The following is a 19,356-nucleotide window of genomic DNA, read 5'->3' as shown; positions in this document are numbered from 1 at the left end:
AATCATGGAACACTACATCAAAAACTAATGATATAATGTATGGTGATTAACATAACAATAAAAATTATTTAAATAGAAAAAAAATTAAAGATGTCATAAGTTTTAATGCAGGGCCCCTGCAAAAAACAAGTTCACCTGGCAGAAAAATTGAAGTGGTCCTCTGTTTATAATTTGGCTTTTAACAACAGTCTGCATTTTTAAATTGCATTTTAAAATATTAAAAAAAATAGTTATCACATCAAATATTTATAGAATGAGGTTCCTGAGAATGCAGGACTAGCCCATTCTAGACCAATTCTTTACAGATAACAATTAGTGGACAAAAATACACTTTGCAACTATTGAAGGCACTGGAGAGAAATCAAAATCAGAAGGACACCAGAGGGTTGAGGCTCAGAAGGAAAATCTTCGGGTGCATTTCCTATTTTTTTAGTGGCTTTTTGCCTGAGGACAGGCTCCATCCTACCAGGCAGGGCAGCTACACTTCAGTAGAAAACCCATAGATTTGCTGGCTTACCCCACACTCTTACTGGCTTAAAAAAATAAAAGGACCAAGGTCAGAGTAACCTAAACAGGTAGAAAGTGACAGAATACTAGAAAGGAGAGCCAGAGAGGAGGATCTGAAAACTCTGTGTAAAACTGCCCAAATCTCTGGTTGAGCTGTAACCAGGTGTAATGCAAAGGCAAACTCAAAGCAACCTGGCTAAGCTAAACAAACTTCTGAGAGTTTTGTTGTTATCCATCGCAGGGCAGGGTGGAGAGAGTTGGGAGCTTAATTCTAGTCATGGCAACTCCCTTAAAAATCACTACTTTTCAGAGGAACATAACAAAATCCAGAGTTTCTAAAGTATTTATAAAGTTTAGGATTTAATCCCAAACTACTGGGCATGCACTCAAGAGAAAAGACAATCATTAGACACTGATCCTAAAAAGATCTACATGTTGGAATTAGCACTCAAGGGTTTTTAAAGAGCTAGTGTAACCACGCTGAAAGATGTAAAGGAAAATAAGCTTGTAATAAACAAACAGGTAGGGAATCTCAGCAGAGAAATAAAGCTATATAAAAAAATAGGCAATTCTACAATGGAAAAAAAAGGTCAGAATAAAAGATTTATTAGATGGGCTTTAGAGTAAATTGTAGGTGATGGAAGAGTCAGTGAACCTGAAGATAAATGAATAAAAATTATCCAATCTGCAGAACAGAGAGAAAAGTAATTTTTAAATCAAAAGAGCTTCAAGAAATTGTGGGCCAACCTCAGAAGGTCTAATATATGTGTAATAGGAAGGAGAGGATAGAAAGAAAGGGACGGAAAATATATTGAAAAAAGTAATGTCCAAATATTTCCCAAATTTCATTTAAGACATAAATTTACAGATTCGAGCTCTGAACCCCAAAAGCAAGATGAATGCAAAGAAAATCATACCGCAGCATGTGGAGCAACATTGTTGATGAGTTTAAACTAATACAGCCACTTTGCCCAAGTCTGTCAATTTCTTTTAAAACTAAACATACACCTACCTATGACTCAGCAATTTCATTCCTGGTTATTTATCTAAGATAGATGAACAGGTATGTCCAGAAAGGAGTTGTATTAAGTCTTACCAAGAGAATGGATAAAACCACTGTGGTATATTCATACAATGGATTCACATAACTACTCTGTGACAAAAAGGAATAAAATATTGATATATGCAATGACATGAATGGATTTCAAAAACATTATGCTAAAAGAAGCCCGGTGTGGCTCAGTTGGTTAAGTGTGTGCCTTCGGCTCAGGTCATGATCTCAGGGGTCCTGGAATTGAGTCCTACATTGGGCTCCCTGCTTAGTGGGGAGTCTACTTCTCTCTCTACCCTTCCCCCCTGCTCAAGATCTCTCTTACGCTCTCTCTCTCAAATAAATAAAATCTTAAAAAAAATAAAAGGTGTAAAATGGTACTGACTGCTTTATTCCATATATGTGAAGTTCTTCAACAGGCTAAATCAATCTATAGTTTATTTTTTATTTTATTTTTTTCAATCTATAGTTTAAAAAAAAAAAACCCACAATGGTGTTTGCTACCCCACAGACCGAGACAGAGGAGAGCGGACTCTGAAAGGGAATGAAGCAACATTCTGAGGTCACAGGGATGCTGTCTTGATGGGATTTGCACTATGGGAGTGTACACATTGTTACAACTCATCGGTATATGTAGGATGTTGCATTTTACTTTTTACCTTAGAAGTGTTAAATATTATCTATAAATATTAAACTCTATGATAATGTATACTGAAGTGCACAGAGGTAAGTATACTGCAACTTACTTTGCAATGCATAAAATAAGGTGGATGGATGGATAGATGGATTGATATGGTTCTATGGGTGTTTACTAAACAATGTTCTTGTAGGTTTCAATTTTTTCATAATAAAATGTTGAGGGGAGAGATGTTTACCTAACTCTTGAGGTCTACTGTGGAACAGAAGGACCTTAGTTTGAAACTCAAGAACTAAGAGACCAAGCTTGGAGCCCCAAGCAATGCGAGTGATGGTCTGTTACCCCATTTCTAACACTAGGGAGCTGGACTAGCTGGACACTGAGGTGCCTTCTAAATATACCATTAGTCTAAGGCCCAAGGCTGTCAAGATCAATGAATAACCATCAGGCTGCAAATAGGAAGAAATCTTCTGTACATTTGTAGCTGCAGCTTTGGTGGTGTTTGTTGGCTCAAAAACTCTCTCAATTTTGAGTGCTGGGCATGGGAAGGTGTCTACCATTTTTGTATATGGTCTCATGACATTCCTCTTCCTCCCACTTCTTCCATTTCACTAATACTTCATTCCCCTTATTATGCCATACTGTCTTTCCCACCATAGGGGGTGCAAATGCTGTCCTGCTCTTGAGAAACTCTTTTCCCTTCCCTCAACCCCTAGCTCCTGTTCATTCTTAGACCTCAGCTTCCCTTGGCCCACAGACTAGATTGGGCACTCCTCACACCACCCCTTTAAGTATATGTAAAATTATCTAAAATTATTTGACAATATTTAATGTTTGTTTTTCTCTTTAGACAAGAAGCTCCATAAGGACAGAGACTGGCCTCCATCTTCCCCAAGTGAGTTGCAGACACTGCTAAGTGTCAGGCACTCTTCTAGGTGCTCTACACCTATTACTGCATTCAAGCTCTTCTTAGGCCTTCCAATATTTATTGATCAAGAAGCCTCCCCCTCTGCCCTACAAAAAACAACCACTCAATAAATATTTACCGACACCTATCAAGTGTCAGGCACTGTGCTTGGTAAACAGCATATAAGAGTAAATAAGAGGCCCCATGCCTGCCTCACTAAGTTCAGTCTTGTAGGAAATACACCAAAAGAAAGTGGGACCCATTCATCAAATGACAAATATATAATAAGGGGGAAATACAGGTTATGGGGTAAAATATTTCATTTTTTTTTTAAAGTTGCACACAATTCATTTTTGGTAAAAAAGTAACTCTGACATCTATCCATTCACCTAGTCATTCAACAAGGGGCTGCTCACTGTCTAGCAGATTGGCCATGTGCTCTCTGGATACAAAGATGCAGACAGTATTCACGGAACACGCCGTCTGGAGGGGAGGCTGTGGGGAGACCCAGCTAGAACCCTGGGAAACGCGTGTTGTGGGAGGTGGACACGGCAGGCACGGGTAACTCAGAGGCAGCTGTTCTGGAAGCTCATTCCAGCCGGCTTTCCCAAACATGGCCACACTTACCTCCCCGACTCAGTTCCCATTGTCCCTCAGGAGCACGGCTCCCCCCAGAGTGAATTCGATGTCAACCAAGGCCCTTGACCAGCAAGTTAACTTCATGCTAGTTTGCTCATATATGAAATAGAGAGAATGCCCATTTTAAAGGGTTATCGTAAGGACTGAATGAAAGCATCCCATAAGCAATAAATGGTACAGAGTATTCATCACTATTACTGAGACTAGATGTGGCCAAGATGCCTCATCTGAGCATGTGGCTTCCTGCTCCCAGAAAGGCTTTTTCTAATTATGCCAGTGCTTCCCAAGTCACTCCCAGAATCCAATCTAAACTCTTGGACATGCAAAACTTATGCAGAAATTTAAATGGAAATCAGAGTGGTATCTTTTGCTATCTCATAATGAAAATGCTAATTAAAAACTCCACCCAACCCCCAACTTCTCCCCTCCAAAAAAGGTTAAACATACAACACCGTTATCAATGAGCAAAACCTTTTAGGGTTAAAAGTGTAATTTTATTTAGATGTTACTTGTACATAATCTATAGTAAGATATACAAACAGATAAAAATTGTTTAACAGGAGGTGTGTTTTTTGTTTTTTAATACCACTTTAAATTCAATTTACAACAGCATTGGTAATACTGCAAGGTGACAGATACTCTGATTTATAAAACAAAAATTACTTGCTACTCTGGCTGATACATTCCCACTAGTCTTTAATGGATTAAAATGTATCATGTATTCCAGTTGCAAATTATTACAAAACTTTCACAACCTAGCCACTTGGTGTTCAGAAAAGATTTTGATATTCTAAAATTTACTGAAATGAAAATGTTAATTTTCTAACCATATACTTTCAATAAAGAAAAACATAAGTGTACCAAATCTCATGGTTTGGGGTTAACAATGGAAAACCAACCACGTTATGTTTGTGTAAGCTAATGTGTGGTACCGAGTAAACTTCTCATCCCCTTGCCTAATCTATGATGTGAGAAAAAAGCTTGTAAGAAATTAATCTAAAATACAGATGGGGGGAAAAAACTGAGGGCAGTTTAAAATAACCTTACAATGTTATAACTACTACTTTAAAATGTAAAATCCACAGATATGAAATATGCTTTTAAATGTTTTTCTCCATTCATTTTGGTAAATAGTTCTTGAAAATGAAAACTGAAAATGCAAAATATTCACTTTTTCCTTTTCATGTAATAGCACATTAGAAAAAGTCTGGATTTAATTTTAGAATAAATCAGATTTGCTGAGAAAAATACTGCAAAAATCATCTAAATTGAATTTTAGTCATTTTCCATTCTTTTAAAGGCTACGCAACACATTAGGGCAAAAGGTTTTCACTAGTCGGAAAATCAAGTCGAAAATAACTTGTTGATTAAACCACAGGAAGACAACTAATAATTAATAGGCTTATGAATATTTATGAATAAAGTGCCAGTAATTTTATTGTAATAAGATATAAATAGAAGAAATCCTGACATGGATAGTAGCTTTATGTGTTCTCTTCATCCTGAGAACAGAAGGGACATAAAAAACAAAGAAGCGTTACCAAATTTAAGTTCTAGAATTATACAAGTAATTCCTAACTGAAAAGGAACAATAAAAACAAAATACTGTAATAAAGATAAAATCAGACTACAAATGGTAAAAGTCCCAAGAATAATGCCAACACAGTAGGACTTTATGCTGGAAAAAAAAAGGGGGGGGGGGAGAAATCAAAGAAAGAAATGTAAAAGTCCATTAATAACTACCACTTATATTCAATAAAAGTATGGTGACTAGCTCCAAGAAACAGAAACTCAAGAAGCATGTGTCCAAACAGCTAGTACAGCTGAAAAGACTCAGGTAACCTGATACAGGAAGCCATGGTCTCGGGAAGGGGATGCAGACATTAGGCTTTTCAGAGTTTCAAAATCTACATGATTAAAACCCAATGATGACTGCCCACAAGCCGAATCAATGTCCACTTGGGGACACACGGACGTGGTTTGGGGGCACCGCTGAAGTCTTCAGGAGGACTCATTAACAAAAATCCATTGGTCATGGTCCTGTTTAGATGACTACCATGAACCAGGCAAGTCTGTCTTGAGCTAAAGACTCCATCATGACAGAGAGTCACAAATAACTGCCATCCGTTTGAAAGGCTGTATGTAGGTAAGAATCCATAGTAAGTGAAGTGTTTTAGTATATTTGTGAAGTTGTATCTATAATCGAAGCCTGGGGGCATTTCTTGATTCTGAACAAGCAGTTACCCTTCACCCAAGATTACAAGAGCAAAGCTGCCATCCTATTTTCCAGTGCTCTGCTCTCACCATGATAATAAACCCCGGGGGTCTCTCGAATGGCCATGTGGGAAGAACAGCAGTTAGGGCTAAGGTGAAAGGAAAGTGATCTGGAACAGCTACACGTCTAATCTAATCTGAGGTACTTTTTAACATTTAATGTGCTGAGGACAACATGAGAAAAGAGAACCGTGTGCTTCTAGGAGTAGGGCCAAGGCCCTACTTGGGTGATGGATCCCTAACCTGGCCACAGCACCAGGAAAAGCGAATAGCTGTCAGCATCTACTTTCACCTAAAATCTAAGCTTTAAAATCCAGACCAAGTGGAGCGAGGTGCCATGGGAAGCACTCTCTGGAGCACACCGGGGAGCCAGGAACTACACCGGCTTCACTTAGGACACGGCTCCAGGAAAGGCCGGGGTGGGGTGGGGGAGGGGGGTTCCTCTGCACCGGGCGGAGCCCCGCCCGCCGTGTCCGTGTGGCCGGCTGGCCCCCGGGGCTCTAGGGGCTGCCAGGTGTTCCCAGTGTCAGCCCCGATCCCTCTCCCCGCCGCCGAGGAAAAAGAACCCTGTTCATTTTCATGACTGCACAGCGGCTGGAAGCTCTTAACACAAATCATCAACAAGCACCGACCAAGTGAGTGCCCGCCGGGAATCCTGCCTGGAAAGGGCCCTTCCAATTTCACATTTCACAAGAGCGTGCAAAGGAAACCAAATCATCTCACAGAGCGTTCCGATTCACACAGAGGCGACCGAACCAAGAAACGGAAAGCAGCGACGCTTGATTCTCCTTGTTAAATCTTTCCCTCTGGAACCAGCTTCTTCGGAAACACATTTGAAACAAACAAAAAAGGGTGAAACGGTCCACTTACTGATTGGAAGACATCACTCTGACACACGTTCGTTAATCTTGCAAAGACCTAACACCAGGCAGCTTCACAAACACACAGCAAGTCTGCAGAATTATAGTGATCAAGAAGAGGAAATCCAAACCGCACTAAGTACTTTCATGGCCAAGAAAAAGTAAGCAAGAGGCTGTTTTCAGGACAATGCGATAGTTACAGCATATTTCCTCATGTGCAGCACAATTTGCTATGTTTAGTGGCACTTAAGTATTACACAGTAAATACTGAAAAAACCCAGAAGTTTTGGATGTGCAAAAGCAATATCACATTATTAATACAAAAGTTGCTAAGCTACAGGATTATAATACCACTATGTGGGTGTTGAGACCACTTAAAATTTTCAAGACATTTCCGACACAGGGCCTCCGGTGGCCGCCGGGTTCGGCAGCGCACCGCCCCCGCTGCGCATGCGCGCCACCTCAGTCGGACCAGTCGTTCTCATCGAACTCCGAGTCGTCGTCAGAATCGCTGTACTCCACGGCGATGCGTCTGGACAGGATCGTGGCCACGTCATTCCCGACTGGCTCGCGCTTGGCCTCTTGCTCGCGCTGTTCTTGCACCTTTTTCAACTGAATCCCTGGGGACACAACCCGGAGAGGAGAATTAAATCCCTCTGCTTGCTCCAAATTAAGGAAAACAAACTAATAAGTCTATTTACCTTCTCCCACCCTGCTGACACCAAAGGTAAAAAGTTTTGGAAACCTGAGATGAGAAAAGCTTGGGAAATGGAAGTTTTGTGACCAAAAAAACAAAAAACAAAAAAACCCACACATACTCAAAGTTGTAACACTGTTTATAGTAATGTGTTGAAATAAAAAAAAACTTAGAATTCCAGTGCACATGAACATCATGAAAGAAAATTCTGGAGCTGCACCTTCCATTAAGGTAGCTACAAGTGGCTAATTAAAGGTAAATTTATTGTGCCTAGTGGCTACCATATTGGACCATACAAACATGGAACACTTCTATCATGAACATTTCCTGGACATTGCTATAATCCAAAGGCTTGGAAAGCAGCATTTTACGCTAATAGCTTTTGGCTAGTTCAGGGAGGTAACGGAGATCTTTGTTTCATCAACTATTGCTAAAAATTAATACAAAATACAATGGTCTACCTTCTTATTAAGTAACAGTGGGTAACAAAGATGATTTAAAGTTAATTCTTTAATTTTTTCTATAGAGTCCCTGTAAGACTAGTAGAAAAATGGGGCGCCTGGGTGGTGCAGTTGGTTAAGCATCCAACTTGATTTCGGCTCAGGTCTTGATCTCAGGGTTCCATGAGTTGGGCTCCATGCTGGACATAGAGCCTGTTTAAGATTCCTTCTCTCCCTCTCCTGCTGACCCTCCCCCCACAAAAGAAAGACTAGTAGAAAAACATCCCCATAAAACCTAAACCCAGATTCCCCAACTGGTAACATTTGACCACTTCGTTTTAGCAACCTTTCTCTATCATTCTTGCTAATACACACACACTTTTTTCTGGACCACCCGAGAATAAATTGCATATAATGTTCCTTTGCTGCTAAAATACTTCATGTGTAATTCCTAAAAAACAATGATCAAAATCAGACTACTAGCACAGATACAATACTATCATCTATTCTACAAATTTTATTTAAATTTTGCCAGTAGACTTAAAAGCAGCAGAAAGTTTTCCGCCAGGCCTAGGATCCAACATGGGAACACCCATTACATTGGTTGTCATCTTTCATTAATGTCCCTTAATCTGGGCAGTTCTTCAGTCTTTGTGTTTTCTGACCTTGACATTTTTGAAGAACACAGGCAGCTCCTTTGTCGATTGTCCCTTGATGTGGGCTTCCTGTTTCCTCATGATTAGATCCTGATTACGTGATCACTCTTATTGGAAGGGGCTCACAGGTATCCAAAAACAAAAACACTGTCCTACTATGACCCTAAATTTATCAATGAGGTTGCAGAGCTCTGGGACTTCTTTTCTTGACAAAATCAAAGTGTGTCAATGACGCTGAAGACCTACGAGAAGGCTGGGCTTGTGTGCCACACTCAGGTCTGATTTGTGGGCACTCAAGCAAAAAGCAGAGGCAGTAATGTCCCAGCCATCCTGGGAAGGACGTCAGTGATGCCTTTCTCAATCCCTTCCAGATGGAAACAACGAGCCTGTGACCAAGAGATGGTGCAACTCCCCACTGAATGAGGAGCTCCTAGGACATCCGCACACCCTGTGAGTGACCCTCAACCGGCCTGGGCTGTGGCCTGGGGCTGAGAATAAATGGGGTGGAACAGATGGTTAGTGTGTGGCGCTGAGGGGATGCCAAAACGGGTGAGCGTCTGGGCTCCTCCATCCTGATTTGACCAGAGAGGCTCTATTTCTGTATGTCTCATGTTCTGGGGTTCAGTGTAGGACTTTTATCTGACAAAAGAATCTTGCTGCTAAATAAATGTTGAAAAACTTACTGGCTTAGCACATCAAGCTAAAAATATGGAAAGTCTAGGATGTAGCTCAGCTTTTTAAAAAGAACTCAATCACTGATACGAGCTCACTTTCTTTCATTTATACATTTACCCTTAGAGTAGATGCAGAGAAAAGATCCAATTAATCAATGATCATTTTTATTATCTATTTCTAGTCAAGTACAGCTTTTCTGAATTCTCTCAATACTCTATTATTGTATATTTATCTTGCACTGGCAAAAACAGGTCTCCTGTTAAAAAAACAAAATCAAACAAGTGTCCTTTAACCCTATTCTAAAAAACAGTTCAGTGGAAAGAGTAGTCATTTGAAGAAGACTAGGCTGCAGCTGATTAGAGCCATAAAGAAGTCTCTTTCTAAAAGGAACACTGTGTTTGAGATGCTCACTTACCCATTCGAATGGCAGCGAGAAGATCACTTCGAGCATCACTTATGGGTGGCTGTGCCGTCTCTTGGCGCTTTGCCTCAGCTGCAGGGGGGCCATGCATTGGGGAGGACGAGCGAGAAGAGCCTGCGCCAGGGGGGCCCGGCGGAGGAGGCGGTGGGCCCGGAGGCGGCGGGGCTGTGACCACGAGCCCAGCGGTGGGAGGGTGAGGAGGAGCCGGGTAGGAGGAGCCAGCGGAGGCAGGGAAGGGGGGCTGCATGGGGATCTGGAGGGGGCTGACGAAAGCAGTTTGTGCTGAAGGAATCATGGGGGGTGGTGGAGGAGGAGGAGGTCCTGAGGGGTTGTAATACTCAATTATCTGTGCTGGCAGCATCCTAATAAAGAGATGAAATACACAGAGTCACTAAAACAGCAACAGAGTCCCATCCTCTGAGAGTCGAACATGGCTAATTCAGGGGCCTTCCCCAAACACAATATATATTGTCCTCTGGACTTAGAACACTGCAGGATGCAAATATCCACACTTTGGGTCAGTTGTTCTTACAGGTCTACATTATTCACTCTGATGAAATTCATCTACTCAAATGAATCAGAAAGAAAACCACTCAAAAAGTAACTTTTGGGGCACCTGGGTAGCTCAGTTGGTTAAGCGTCCCACTCTTGATTTTGGCTCAGGTCATGATCTCAAGGTCCTGAGATCAAGCCCCCACGCGGGGCTCCGTGCTCAGCGTGGAGTCTGCTTAGGATTCTCTCTCTCCTCCCTCTCACCTCCTGCTTGGGCTGTCTCTCTCTCTCAAATAAATCTTTTTAAAAAAGTAACTTTCTGGGGGCACCTGGGTGGCTCAGTTGGTTAAGCGACTGCCTTCGGCTCAGGTCATGATCCCAGGGTCCTGGGATCGAGTCCCACATCGGGCTCCCGGCTCAGCGGGGAGCCTGCTTCTCCCTCTGACCCTCTCCTCTCTCATGCTGTTTCTCTCTCGCTCGCTCTCTAATAAATAAATAAATAAAATCTTTAAAAAAAAAAAAAAGTAACTTTCTGTGGAAGGCTAGAATAAAAGTTGACTGCAAAGGTTATGAAGAGCAATTCAAATCTATCCTTCATACTGGGCATCTCAAAGGTGGGTGGCTCACAAACTTGTCTTAAAAGGGTTCTGTGGTCAGTCAGATTTGGAAAATTCTGTATTTTGTATCTCATCCCCATGGAAATTCTTCAAGTCCACAGTGGCCATTAGAATATCAAAATCTTTGAAAAGTCCTACACCTAAGAAGTCCACTGAATCCTACTTAGCAAAGGGTTTTCCAAACCAACTGGACAAGTGGACCACAGACCCTCTCTTTGCCAGACCTTTAGTTAGAGCCCTGAACACACTCTGGGGACCCTTAAAGAGAAGCAATGGAAGAGAATCTCTGAAAGTGGAGGGAAGTACATTTAGAAGGTGATAGACGCTGTGGACTGAAGAACACACACGCTAATGGAAGCACACATTCAACTTTCCTGGGCACTGTCTCTGAGAGGCTAACTCTTTAAAGATTATGGTTAAGCCAGAAAAGAGACGACAAAAGACAGCCTATCAAAATAAAGGTGGGTGCTTACATTAATAAACACTTGAGCATGAGGGTCTTTCTTTAGGAGGTGTTTAGATTTTACCCAAGTGACAGAAAACAAAAGGACCTGGGGGTAGAAGGACGTCTGGGCACCAAGAGATCAAGAAAGGGAAATATAAGGTCAAGTACAAGCAGGGGCTCAAGGGGTGGCTGCCCTGGATAGTTTTCTCACTTGTGATAGGAACTCTCAGTGGTTCACCCAGAACACACACAGAGACTTGAGAGTTTGGGACAGGTTCACAAAATCAGCGTTTCATCCTTTCTCAATGCCTTGGCTTAGCAATGCATTCAAACACACCTAAAAGTATGTATGAAGGGAGTTTGTATACATGAATACAGACACAAACCTGAGATCCGTCTGTAATAAAAAGGGGAGCAGCGTGACACTGATTATTTTAACACAGAACTGGTCATAACTGGTAGTATCTACATCCAGTCATTCTTGGCCACATCTGGCCCCTAAGGTATGATTATTCAGTTAATATTTTTAGACCACATATAGCAAACCCCCAACATGAAAGCAAGCAGAGGTAGAAGACAGGAGTCCTGGGTTACCCGTAGTCTGCTGGCGCCATGGGTGCAGAGGCCTGGGACCCCTCTGCGGCCTGCGGTGGGGGTGGTGGCGGCGGCTGCTGGGGTCTGTTTAGGGCCATGTGCCTCGCCGAGGCGGAGGGGGGTCGGTACTCATGCTCGGGGGCCTGGGTTGCTGGCCCGTGTGGTGGCGCGTCCCCAGCTGCGTAAGAAGGGGTCACAGGCTGCAGGTGCAGAGAGTGGTTGGGAGTCGCCGGGTAAGAGTAATCTGTGACATCCGATGCATGTGACCTGATGTTCAGGAAAGAGGGGTGGGAGAAACTGAAATTCAGTTAAAAAGATTCCCCTCCAGCAGGCATAAGCATATTATGTGAATAATAACTTTGCCCATGTACAGAAATCACACACTGCTTTTCTTTACTACGGACTAGGTCCAGCCCCGTGAGAGCTTCCAAGCAACAACATAATGACTACTTTAGCAGCAAAAGCCCCAGGGTTACATGGCTTCAGAGTCACAATGTTGAAGGGACTCAGACAGATCGGCAAGCAGGAAACAGCAGAGCCCCGTTTCCGCAATATTTCAGCGCGCTTTTTTTCTAAGAGAGAAGGCTACAAGACAAATTCCATTTAATTAGAAAACAGCACCTAAGACAGAGGATTTCAGTGGCAACGGAACTGACAGCATATAATTAGAAATTATAAAATGGCAGGTGAACTGGTAAATATGAACAGTAAGAAGAGCAGAAGAAATCAAGAATGCAATTCAGCGGGTTGGAGTTTTCTTAAACAGAAGGACAGTATTTAGCCAAAAGAGAAAGAACACGGTGCAGTAAGGGAATGGCTTCTTTTCTTTGACGGCGGAGCATGAAACTCTGGAAGGAATGGAGATGTGGTATTAGATGAGCAGAGCCTGGAAAGATGCGGGTGCCGGGATGCCAGTGGGGGGCACCCCTGGAGGGAGCGCGGCCTCATTGAGGGTGGCGGCCACACAGGCCACAGGCATTAGTAAGGACAGCGGCGCATCCCCGGCCCAGGCTACAGGCCAGCTCCGGGACGCATGGGATCAGAACAGGGGCTGCGCGACCTGTCAGGGCAGCCAAAGCAGGGCAGGCAAGCTGAGGCCGGGGTCCGGAAGAGCAACGTGACGAACCCTCTGGGCACCGTGTCCTCAGTGGCGCCCCCTGCCTGCGCCAGCTCCTTGGCGTCACTCATGAACTCAATGCCCATTTTCCTTCTCTCCCACTCCTCTCTTCTTGTCCTTACTCTTCTCACATGTATTTGCTGGCTTCTGTGAGGGGTCAGCTTGTGTCTCTCTCTCTGGAGGAAACAGGCAAACACACATTGGGGATGTAGAGGGCGGGGCGGGGAAGACACCAACTGAGTTTCTATCTTTGAAACTCAGACAGTAGCTTCCCTAACTGGAGCATCACACAGCAGAGAAAACCATCCTAAATGACAAGAGGCTGCTTTTTTTTGCTTTGTTTCTTCCCTGATTGCAGTATAATAATAATTGGCAACTCACTTTTTTCCTTCCTCAATTGCAGCATAAATTCTAGATTACGGTGTACATAGGAGTATGTCTTTTGAACAATGCAAACTACGCAAGGGAGTTAAAAATATTTAAAATTTAAAAAATTTTAATGGGAGAAGAACCTGACCTGGCTTTAGATTTAGCACATTTTAAAAACATAAATACCTAAAACTCTAGAGTCACTGGTGACGTGTGCTTGACCCTGTGTGTGGGCCTATGTCACAGATGGTGTGTACAACTTTCTCAAGGAAACAAAGTTATCTAGTAAAATACAGAGTGCTTCTGATGAGAAGAGGAGCCAGAAATTGTAAACACTGTGGCATGATTCAGAGTGCTACCTTCATAAAGTGGCTTTGTGACAGAGCCCCAACGGAGCCCAGAGACAGGGGAAGACCAGATGGAGGAGGGAGTAAGGAGCAGGCAGTGAGCATCGGAGGACCAGAACTGCAGCTGGAGAGTTCCAGAGGGCAGGGCTCTGGGGAAGGGTGGGTTCGAGAGGGGCTGCTCGGTGAGGGGGGCACCAGCGGGCTGAAGGAGAGGTGGAGAGTTGGGGACCTGCTGGGGACAGGGACCCCCACAGGAAGTTACCAATCAGCCACAGAAGATGCTGTACCAACATGGAGATGAGTGGGATGATGCTGAGGCGTCATGATCGGCACTAATTATCTGTCACAGAAAAGAATTGGTAAGAGTGAAGACCACGTGGAAAAAGGAGGAAGGAAGTGTAGGCAGTGGAGACTCAGTGGGAGAATCAAAAGACCCCCCTGGGGTCGTGGGGGTGGACAGGTGGGCAGTCGGACAGCTGTAGCACGGGGCACAGGAAAGGAGGACATGAGTACAAGGACACTGGGCTGGAGGTCTCACACCGCCTGATAATGGCGAGAGAGGGCAGTAGGGAAGCATGTCCATTCTCATCCTAAATTTACGCTTACAATCAAACCATTCCTGATCTACAGAGAAAGCAAAATTTTATGGTTAGTTTACATGGATTGGGTTAAAACAGATTACTTACATGAACAGATCATACATATGCCATGAAATCTGATATTTAAATTTAACTGTTGTCCCCCATACATCCATTAAAAACCATGTTTCTAAGTAACGCTTAAAACATAAATATGAAATAACAGAAGTCAAAAGATAGAAAACAGAGCATGACTTCAATTTTGTAAAAGAAAAACATATATACGTATAGAAAAATGACCAAAGAAATACGCTAAAATGCAAACCAGTGGTTTCTCTGGATGATAGGATTATGGATAAGATTTTAATTTTTCTCTGTCATTTCCAAATATAAGAAGTTCATCTTATTTTATAATAAGAAAAAAGTGATATACTTCAGTAAAATAAAAAATAAAAGATTCTAAATTAAGGGATAGGATCCAAGTACAATGATGAATTTTAATCTATTATCTGGTACATGCAGATAGTAAGAGGCCACAGGAAATAGGATTTACGTTCTGAAAAATAAGAGAAATGAATATCTATCTAAACAACATAAATACAAAGGCAAAATACTAAATAATCTCAGTAATCATCAATTTTATACCCATCACGGAAAAACTGAATCTCAGATGCTAGAATAAATAGCAATCATTCAACTGTGGGATTAAAAAAATCATTTTTCCATCTGTACCTACTTAAATAAGAATATATATGGAGTATTATAAAATAAAGTGTAAGTTTTACATGAGTAAATAATCACAAATTAGTTGGGGGAAAAAAAAAAAAAACAAAAAACACCCTGGGGGCTATCTATCATATTCAAGTACCCCTCCTCACCCCAAGACCTGTGAGCAAACCTGAATCATCATTATTATTTTCTATGGAAATGGAAAGACATAGAGATTCACACTTGACGTGAACGCTCAGTTACAGCTCCAATAATTCCCTAGTACTGAACAGGTAACAGCTTGTACAGAAAAACTGCCTAGAACTTGCCTCCTAGCATAGCCAACCAATGACTGACAGCCCTTCTGGGGTAGGGATATTTCTGGGCACAGTAATTACCAAATATGAAATATCTTCTGTGTGCAGAGTCTGTGTTAGACACTGAGGTTATAGAGGTAAAATTTAAGAAAAAAGGACACAGATATAACGTAAGGTCCAGGTTGTTGCTGTTTTTGAAACATTCTTGAGTCACGTAAGAATTTTCTATTCAAATTCTGAAATGCTGACGGAAGACTCTGAGGCTTCTGGCTAGTGGAAGATCACGACCTTACACAAGCAGAGACAGGAAATTAAAGCAGAAGTACAAACTGACTAGTGAGTCTCTGTTGTTCCATGAGTCCCTTTTGCAACAAATGTGACTTAGTGACCACATCATTCACACCTGCAAGGAATATTTTTACTTAAATGCTTACAAATTCTTAAAGTAACTCCAACAGAATTCTTCTCCTGAAATTAGAACACATAAGATTAGTAAATGGAAGAAATAACTATCTCTTTTGCTCATCAGTCTTAGAAAAGGTTTCCAAAAAGAGTAATAAAGTTCCATCTTAGGCACATCAATTACCATCTGCTAATTATTTTTAGTTTGATTATCAAATGGCAAAGCAAATTCAACACTCTAAGCTAAAGAGGGAGAGAAAGGATTAAATGATTATTAAGATAAAAATGTAAGCCATTGGTAGTTACTAAGCCCAAATTTAGCATCGATGTTAAAAACACTACATCTAGGTTAGTGGAACAAAAAACTTGAGTCAGAGTGATGGAAAATCATACAAAGTAACCCAATGTAAAATGAAACTGCTTTCAAGTATTATTTCAAAATCAAAAAATACCTATCATTAACTTTTAAGGAAAGTTTTTGAAACATATCGCGGGCCATATAAACACCAAAGCCACTGGTGTGTTTCCAACACATAATAAAACCAAGTACTACGCGGAGGTTTTGCTACAACACACGCACACACACCTAGTGTCTGGGGACAGGGATCCCTCGGAAGACGCTCCGTGGTACACACTCTGAGAGAGCCTGTTGTCGGGTCTAAGCTCTTTGTCATATGCCATCATACTCCACTCCTGGCGCCTGTTTCTGGCCTTCCTAACCTTTTTCACCTCCCGGGTTGTGCCATCTATACGCTTTTGCTCCTGATGTCCAGGAAGAGAAAGTAAGCATGCCGAGACAGAAGGGAAAGGAAAAGAGCAGGTTAAATGCAGTTGTAATGCACGGGAAACAAGCCCGGCGTGCAGACAAGAGACATTCCCATTTCAGATCACACTAACGTTAAGAAAATTCTAACACAGTATATATGCTCTTACCTGACACAGACCCAGCAGCGGTAACTGATACTTAACCATTTAACCTAAATAAACAGAAGCTACACTGTGGCAGCTACCTCCAGGAGTCGCTTACCATCATTTCTGGTAAAGAATTCGCATCTTACTAGGTTTTTTGCTTGTTTTAAATGTACTAGATCTTTTAGATCTGCATTATACAGATGAGTGTCTGAGATACAGACTAATCATGTCCTACCAGTACACAATTTCGACTGAATTGTTAATATGCAATCATCTTTTCACAAAAATCACTCAAAATACTCCACTGCCAGTTTCTAAAAGATTGTTACAGAATATTTAAGCTAATCCTGCAACTAGCTTAACACAGAACAAAAACATGGTAAGAACTTACCTTCCCATACAGAGAATCAGTCTTGCTCCAGCCCTACTTTGCTGGCAAAAACGTATCCGATAAAAACTTGGGTCCTACATCGGTGTTTCTTTAAAGGTGAGGACAGTTATTCCTACATGTGTTATGTGTTTTTTGTACTTCCCAAATAAGAGGTTATGGTCTTTAAAGATGAGAACTACGTGCTTTTAACTCCTACACTCCCGTTAAAGTACCTCCACACACAGCTTCACAAAGAGTACACACTCGCAAATGCTGACTAAGCGATCAGATCCGGGTGAGCTTATGGTGCTCACGACAACGTCTCAGGCACCGTGTCAGGCGCTGATGATGCAAACAGCAGACAAACACAAAAGACAAGGAACTGGCCTTCATGGAGCTTGCAATGCAGTGGGGGAGGCCCACAAAATCACACAAACAAATGTACAGGTATAGCATATGGTGAAACGCCAATGCATCGTTTACTGAATGCTGCCTTGCATGGAAGTCAGGGAGTGTCCTGGAGGCACTGTGACAAGCTCTGTCGTGTGGGCAGGCACCCATTCGGCAAAGGGGTCGGGTGCATGGCCAGAGGAGAGAGAATGTGCGCTGGCTCTGAGGAGGGGGGACGGCAGCACATCGGGAGGAATGAAAGAAGGTCATGGGGAGTTAGGGGGAATGCCTCCTGCGATCTAAAAGGTAGGCTGGACCTCACAGGCTGGGGCAAAAGTGTTGTTCTTTATCCCCAGAGCAATGGGAAACCACTGAAGGTGAGAAGGGAGGGCTGACACGCTGTGGAGGCATTTGAGAAGATCCCTCCAGGTTGTGGAGAACAGATTCCAAAGGGGGAAGGCAGGTCCTTGAAAGGGTGGCTGGTGGCTCATGGTGGGGGCCGGGACAGAGCTGGACTGTTGGCAGAGGGATGCAGGAGGCCTGGGTGAGGTACTGGCAGAGGATGTGAACATGGAATTCACAGAACATATATAAATGCTTAATAAAGATATGAAAAGGAATGTAATGTAAATGAGATTCTTTGGGGGCGGGGTGGATGAGTGCATCAAAAAAAGTAATAATGATATGCAGGTCTGGAAGAAGTCTGTTAAGAGCGTAAACTGGTTCAGTCTTTTAATGGTCGGGCAGTATGATGGTATCTTTCAAAATTTAAAGCTCAGATTTGTTTTCTAGAAGTTTACCCAGAAGACATATCTGCACGTGAGTCACGTAGTATCACAGTACTGTTAAGCAACTATTCACAAACCACTGAAATATGTCCTAATACAGTGAGGGGTAGTTTATGTAGCATGCATACCTCGGAATACTATACAACTATTAAAAAGAACAGAGAACATCTTTAATTATGTCAATATATGTGTATGTCTGCATGTGCGTGTGTATAAGTCATGTGTAGTACAATTCTATGCATGTAAAAGTACTTTGTGAAATGTATGCATATATTTATGAATGCTTAAAAGGTCTAAAAATGTGCACAATCATTACTAGTGATTGGTGATACCTGGGGAAGGAAGAAACCTATCCCCAAATTTTCTAAACTAATGTATTTACTTCAGTGTAATGTGAGCATTTTACAACCAGCATGCATTGTCTATATACTTGTAGAAACCAAAAGGAGAGAGATTTCAACAGATTTCAACACACGTCCTGATTAAGAACCACTGTATTAATCAGTAACTGTCACCCTTACTTTTAATAAAAGACGTATGCTGATGTATTTAGATAAAGTGTTATGATTATCTCCAACTTTCTTTACGGAGGTTCAGCCTCCAAATCTACCAATCATCATGCACATGACACACACACACACACACACACACGTATGCACAAACCGACTATGAAAAGGGTTCACAGTGATGCATTTGTACTCCAACTACACTGGCTTTGTATGAATGTGCCCAACTGTCTCCTAGCCTGGGATGATCCTAGCTGCTTCTACCTCGAACGCTCCTCGATTCTGAAGCACCCCACACCTCCTCTGCCCCCAACTCCTCCAGCATCCCTTTTTATGCACGCACGCGCGCATGCACACACACACACACACACACACACACACACTGACTCTGCTTAGCTGACTTCTAACTCCCCACTGTTGGAACTCAGTGAATGACACCACTTCACCTACACGGTTACCCGCCCCCCCCCCCCACCTTGTCACCTCACCCACCGCACACCATACTTTTCCTTCACAACATTTACCAGGCACTGTAACTACACACTTACAACTACATATTTATTTGCATCATTTAAAAAATGTTTTTTAAACCAGCAAACTAAGGAAACCAAGTTCAGAAACAATGGATTTCTCATCCCCA

The 19,356-nt window shown here is 42.3% G+C and overlaps 1 protein-coding gene across 3 annotated transcripts in view; it reads right to left on the bottom strand.

The window, feature by feature from the left end:
* Positions 1 to 4,213: 4,213 nt before the first annotated feature.
* Positions 4,214 to 19,356, bottom strand: part of WASF3 (WASP family member 3) — a 127,944-nt gene continuing 112,801 nt past the window's right edge. For 2 of the 3 annotated variants that reach the window (XM_081814754.1, XM_081814755.1), the window contains exons 7-10: positions 16,337 to 16,512; positions 11,913 to 12,179; positions 9,759 to 10,126; positions 4,214 to 7,495 (exon numbers count right to left, since the gene is read on the bottom strand). In XM_081814754.1, coding sequence (XP_081670880.1) covers positions 7,338 to 7,495; positions 9,759 to 10,126; positions 11,913 to 12,179; positions 16,337 to 16,512 — 969 coding nt within the window. In that variant the 3' untranslated portion in view covers positions 4,214 to 7,337. Of the gene's footprint in view, positions 7,496 to 9,758; positions 10,127 to 11,912; positions 12,180 to 13,038; positions 13,206 to 16,336; positions 16,513 to 19,356 lie in introns of all 3 variants that reach the window. The other variant, XM_081814756.1, reaches the window with a different exon arrangement.

This window comes from Leptonychotes weddellii, chromosome 3, assembly GCF_054177405.1.
Source record: "Leptonychotes weddellii isolate Sample4059 chromosome 3, ASM5417740v2, whole genome shotgun sequence".
Taxonomy (NCBI): Eukaryota; Metazoa; Chordata; class Mammalia; order Carnivora; family Phocidae; genus Leptonychotes; species Leptonychotes weddellii.
This window is presented reverse-complemented; position numbering and strand designations above follow the sequence as displayed.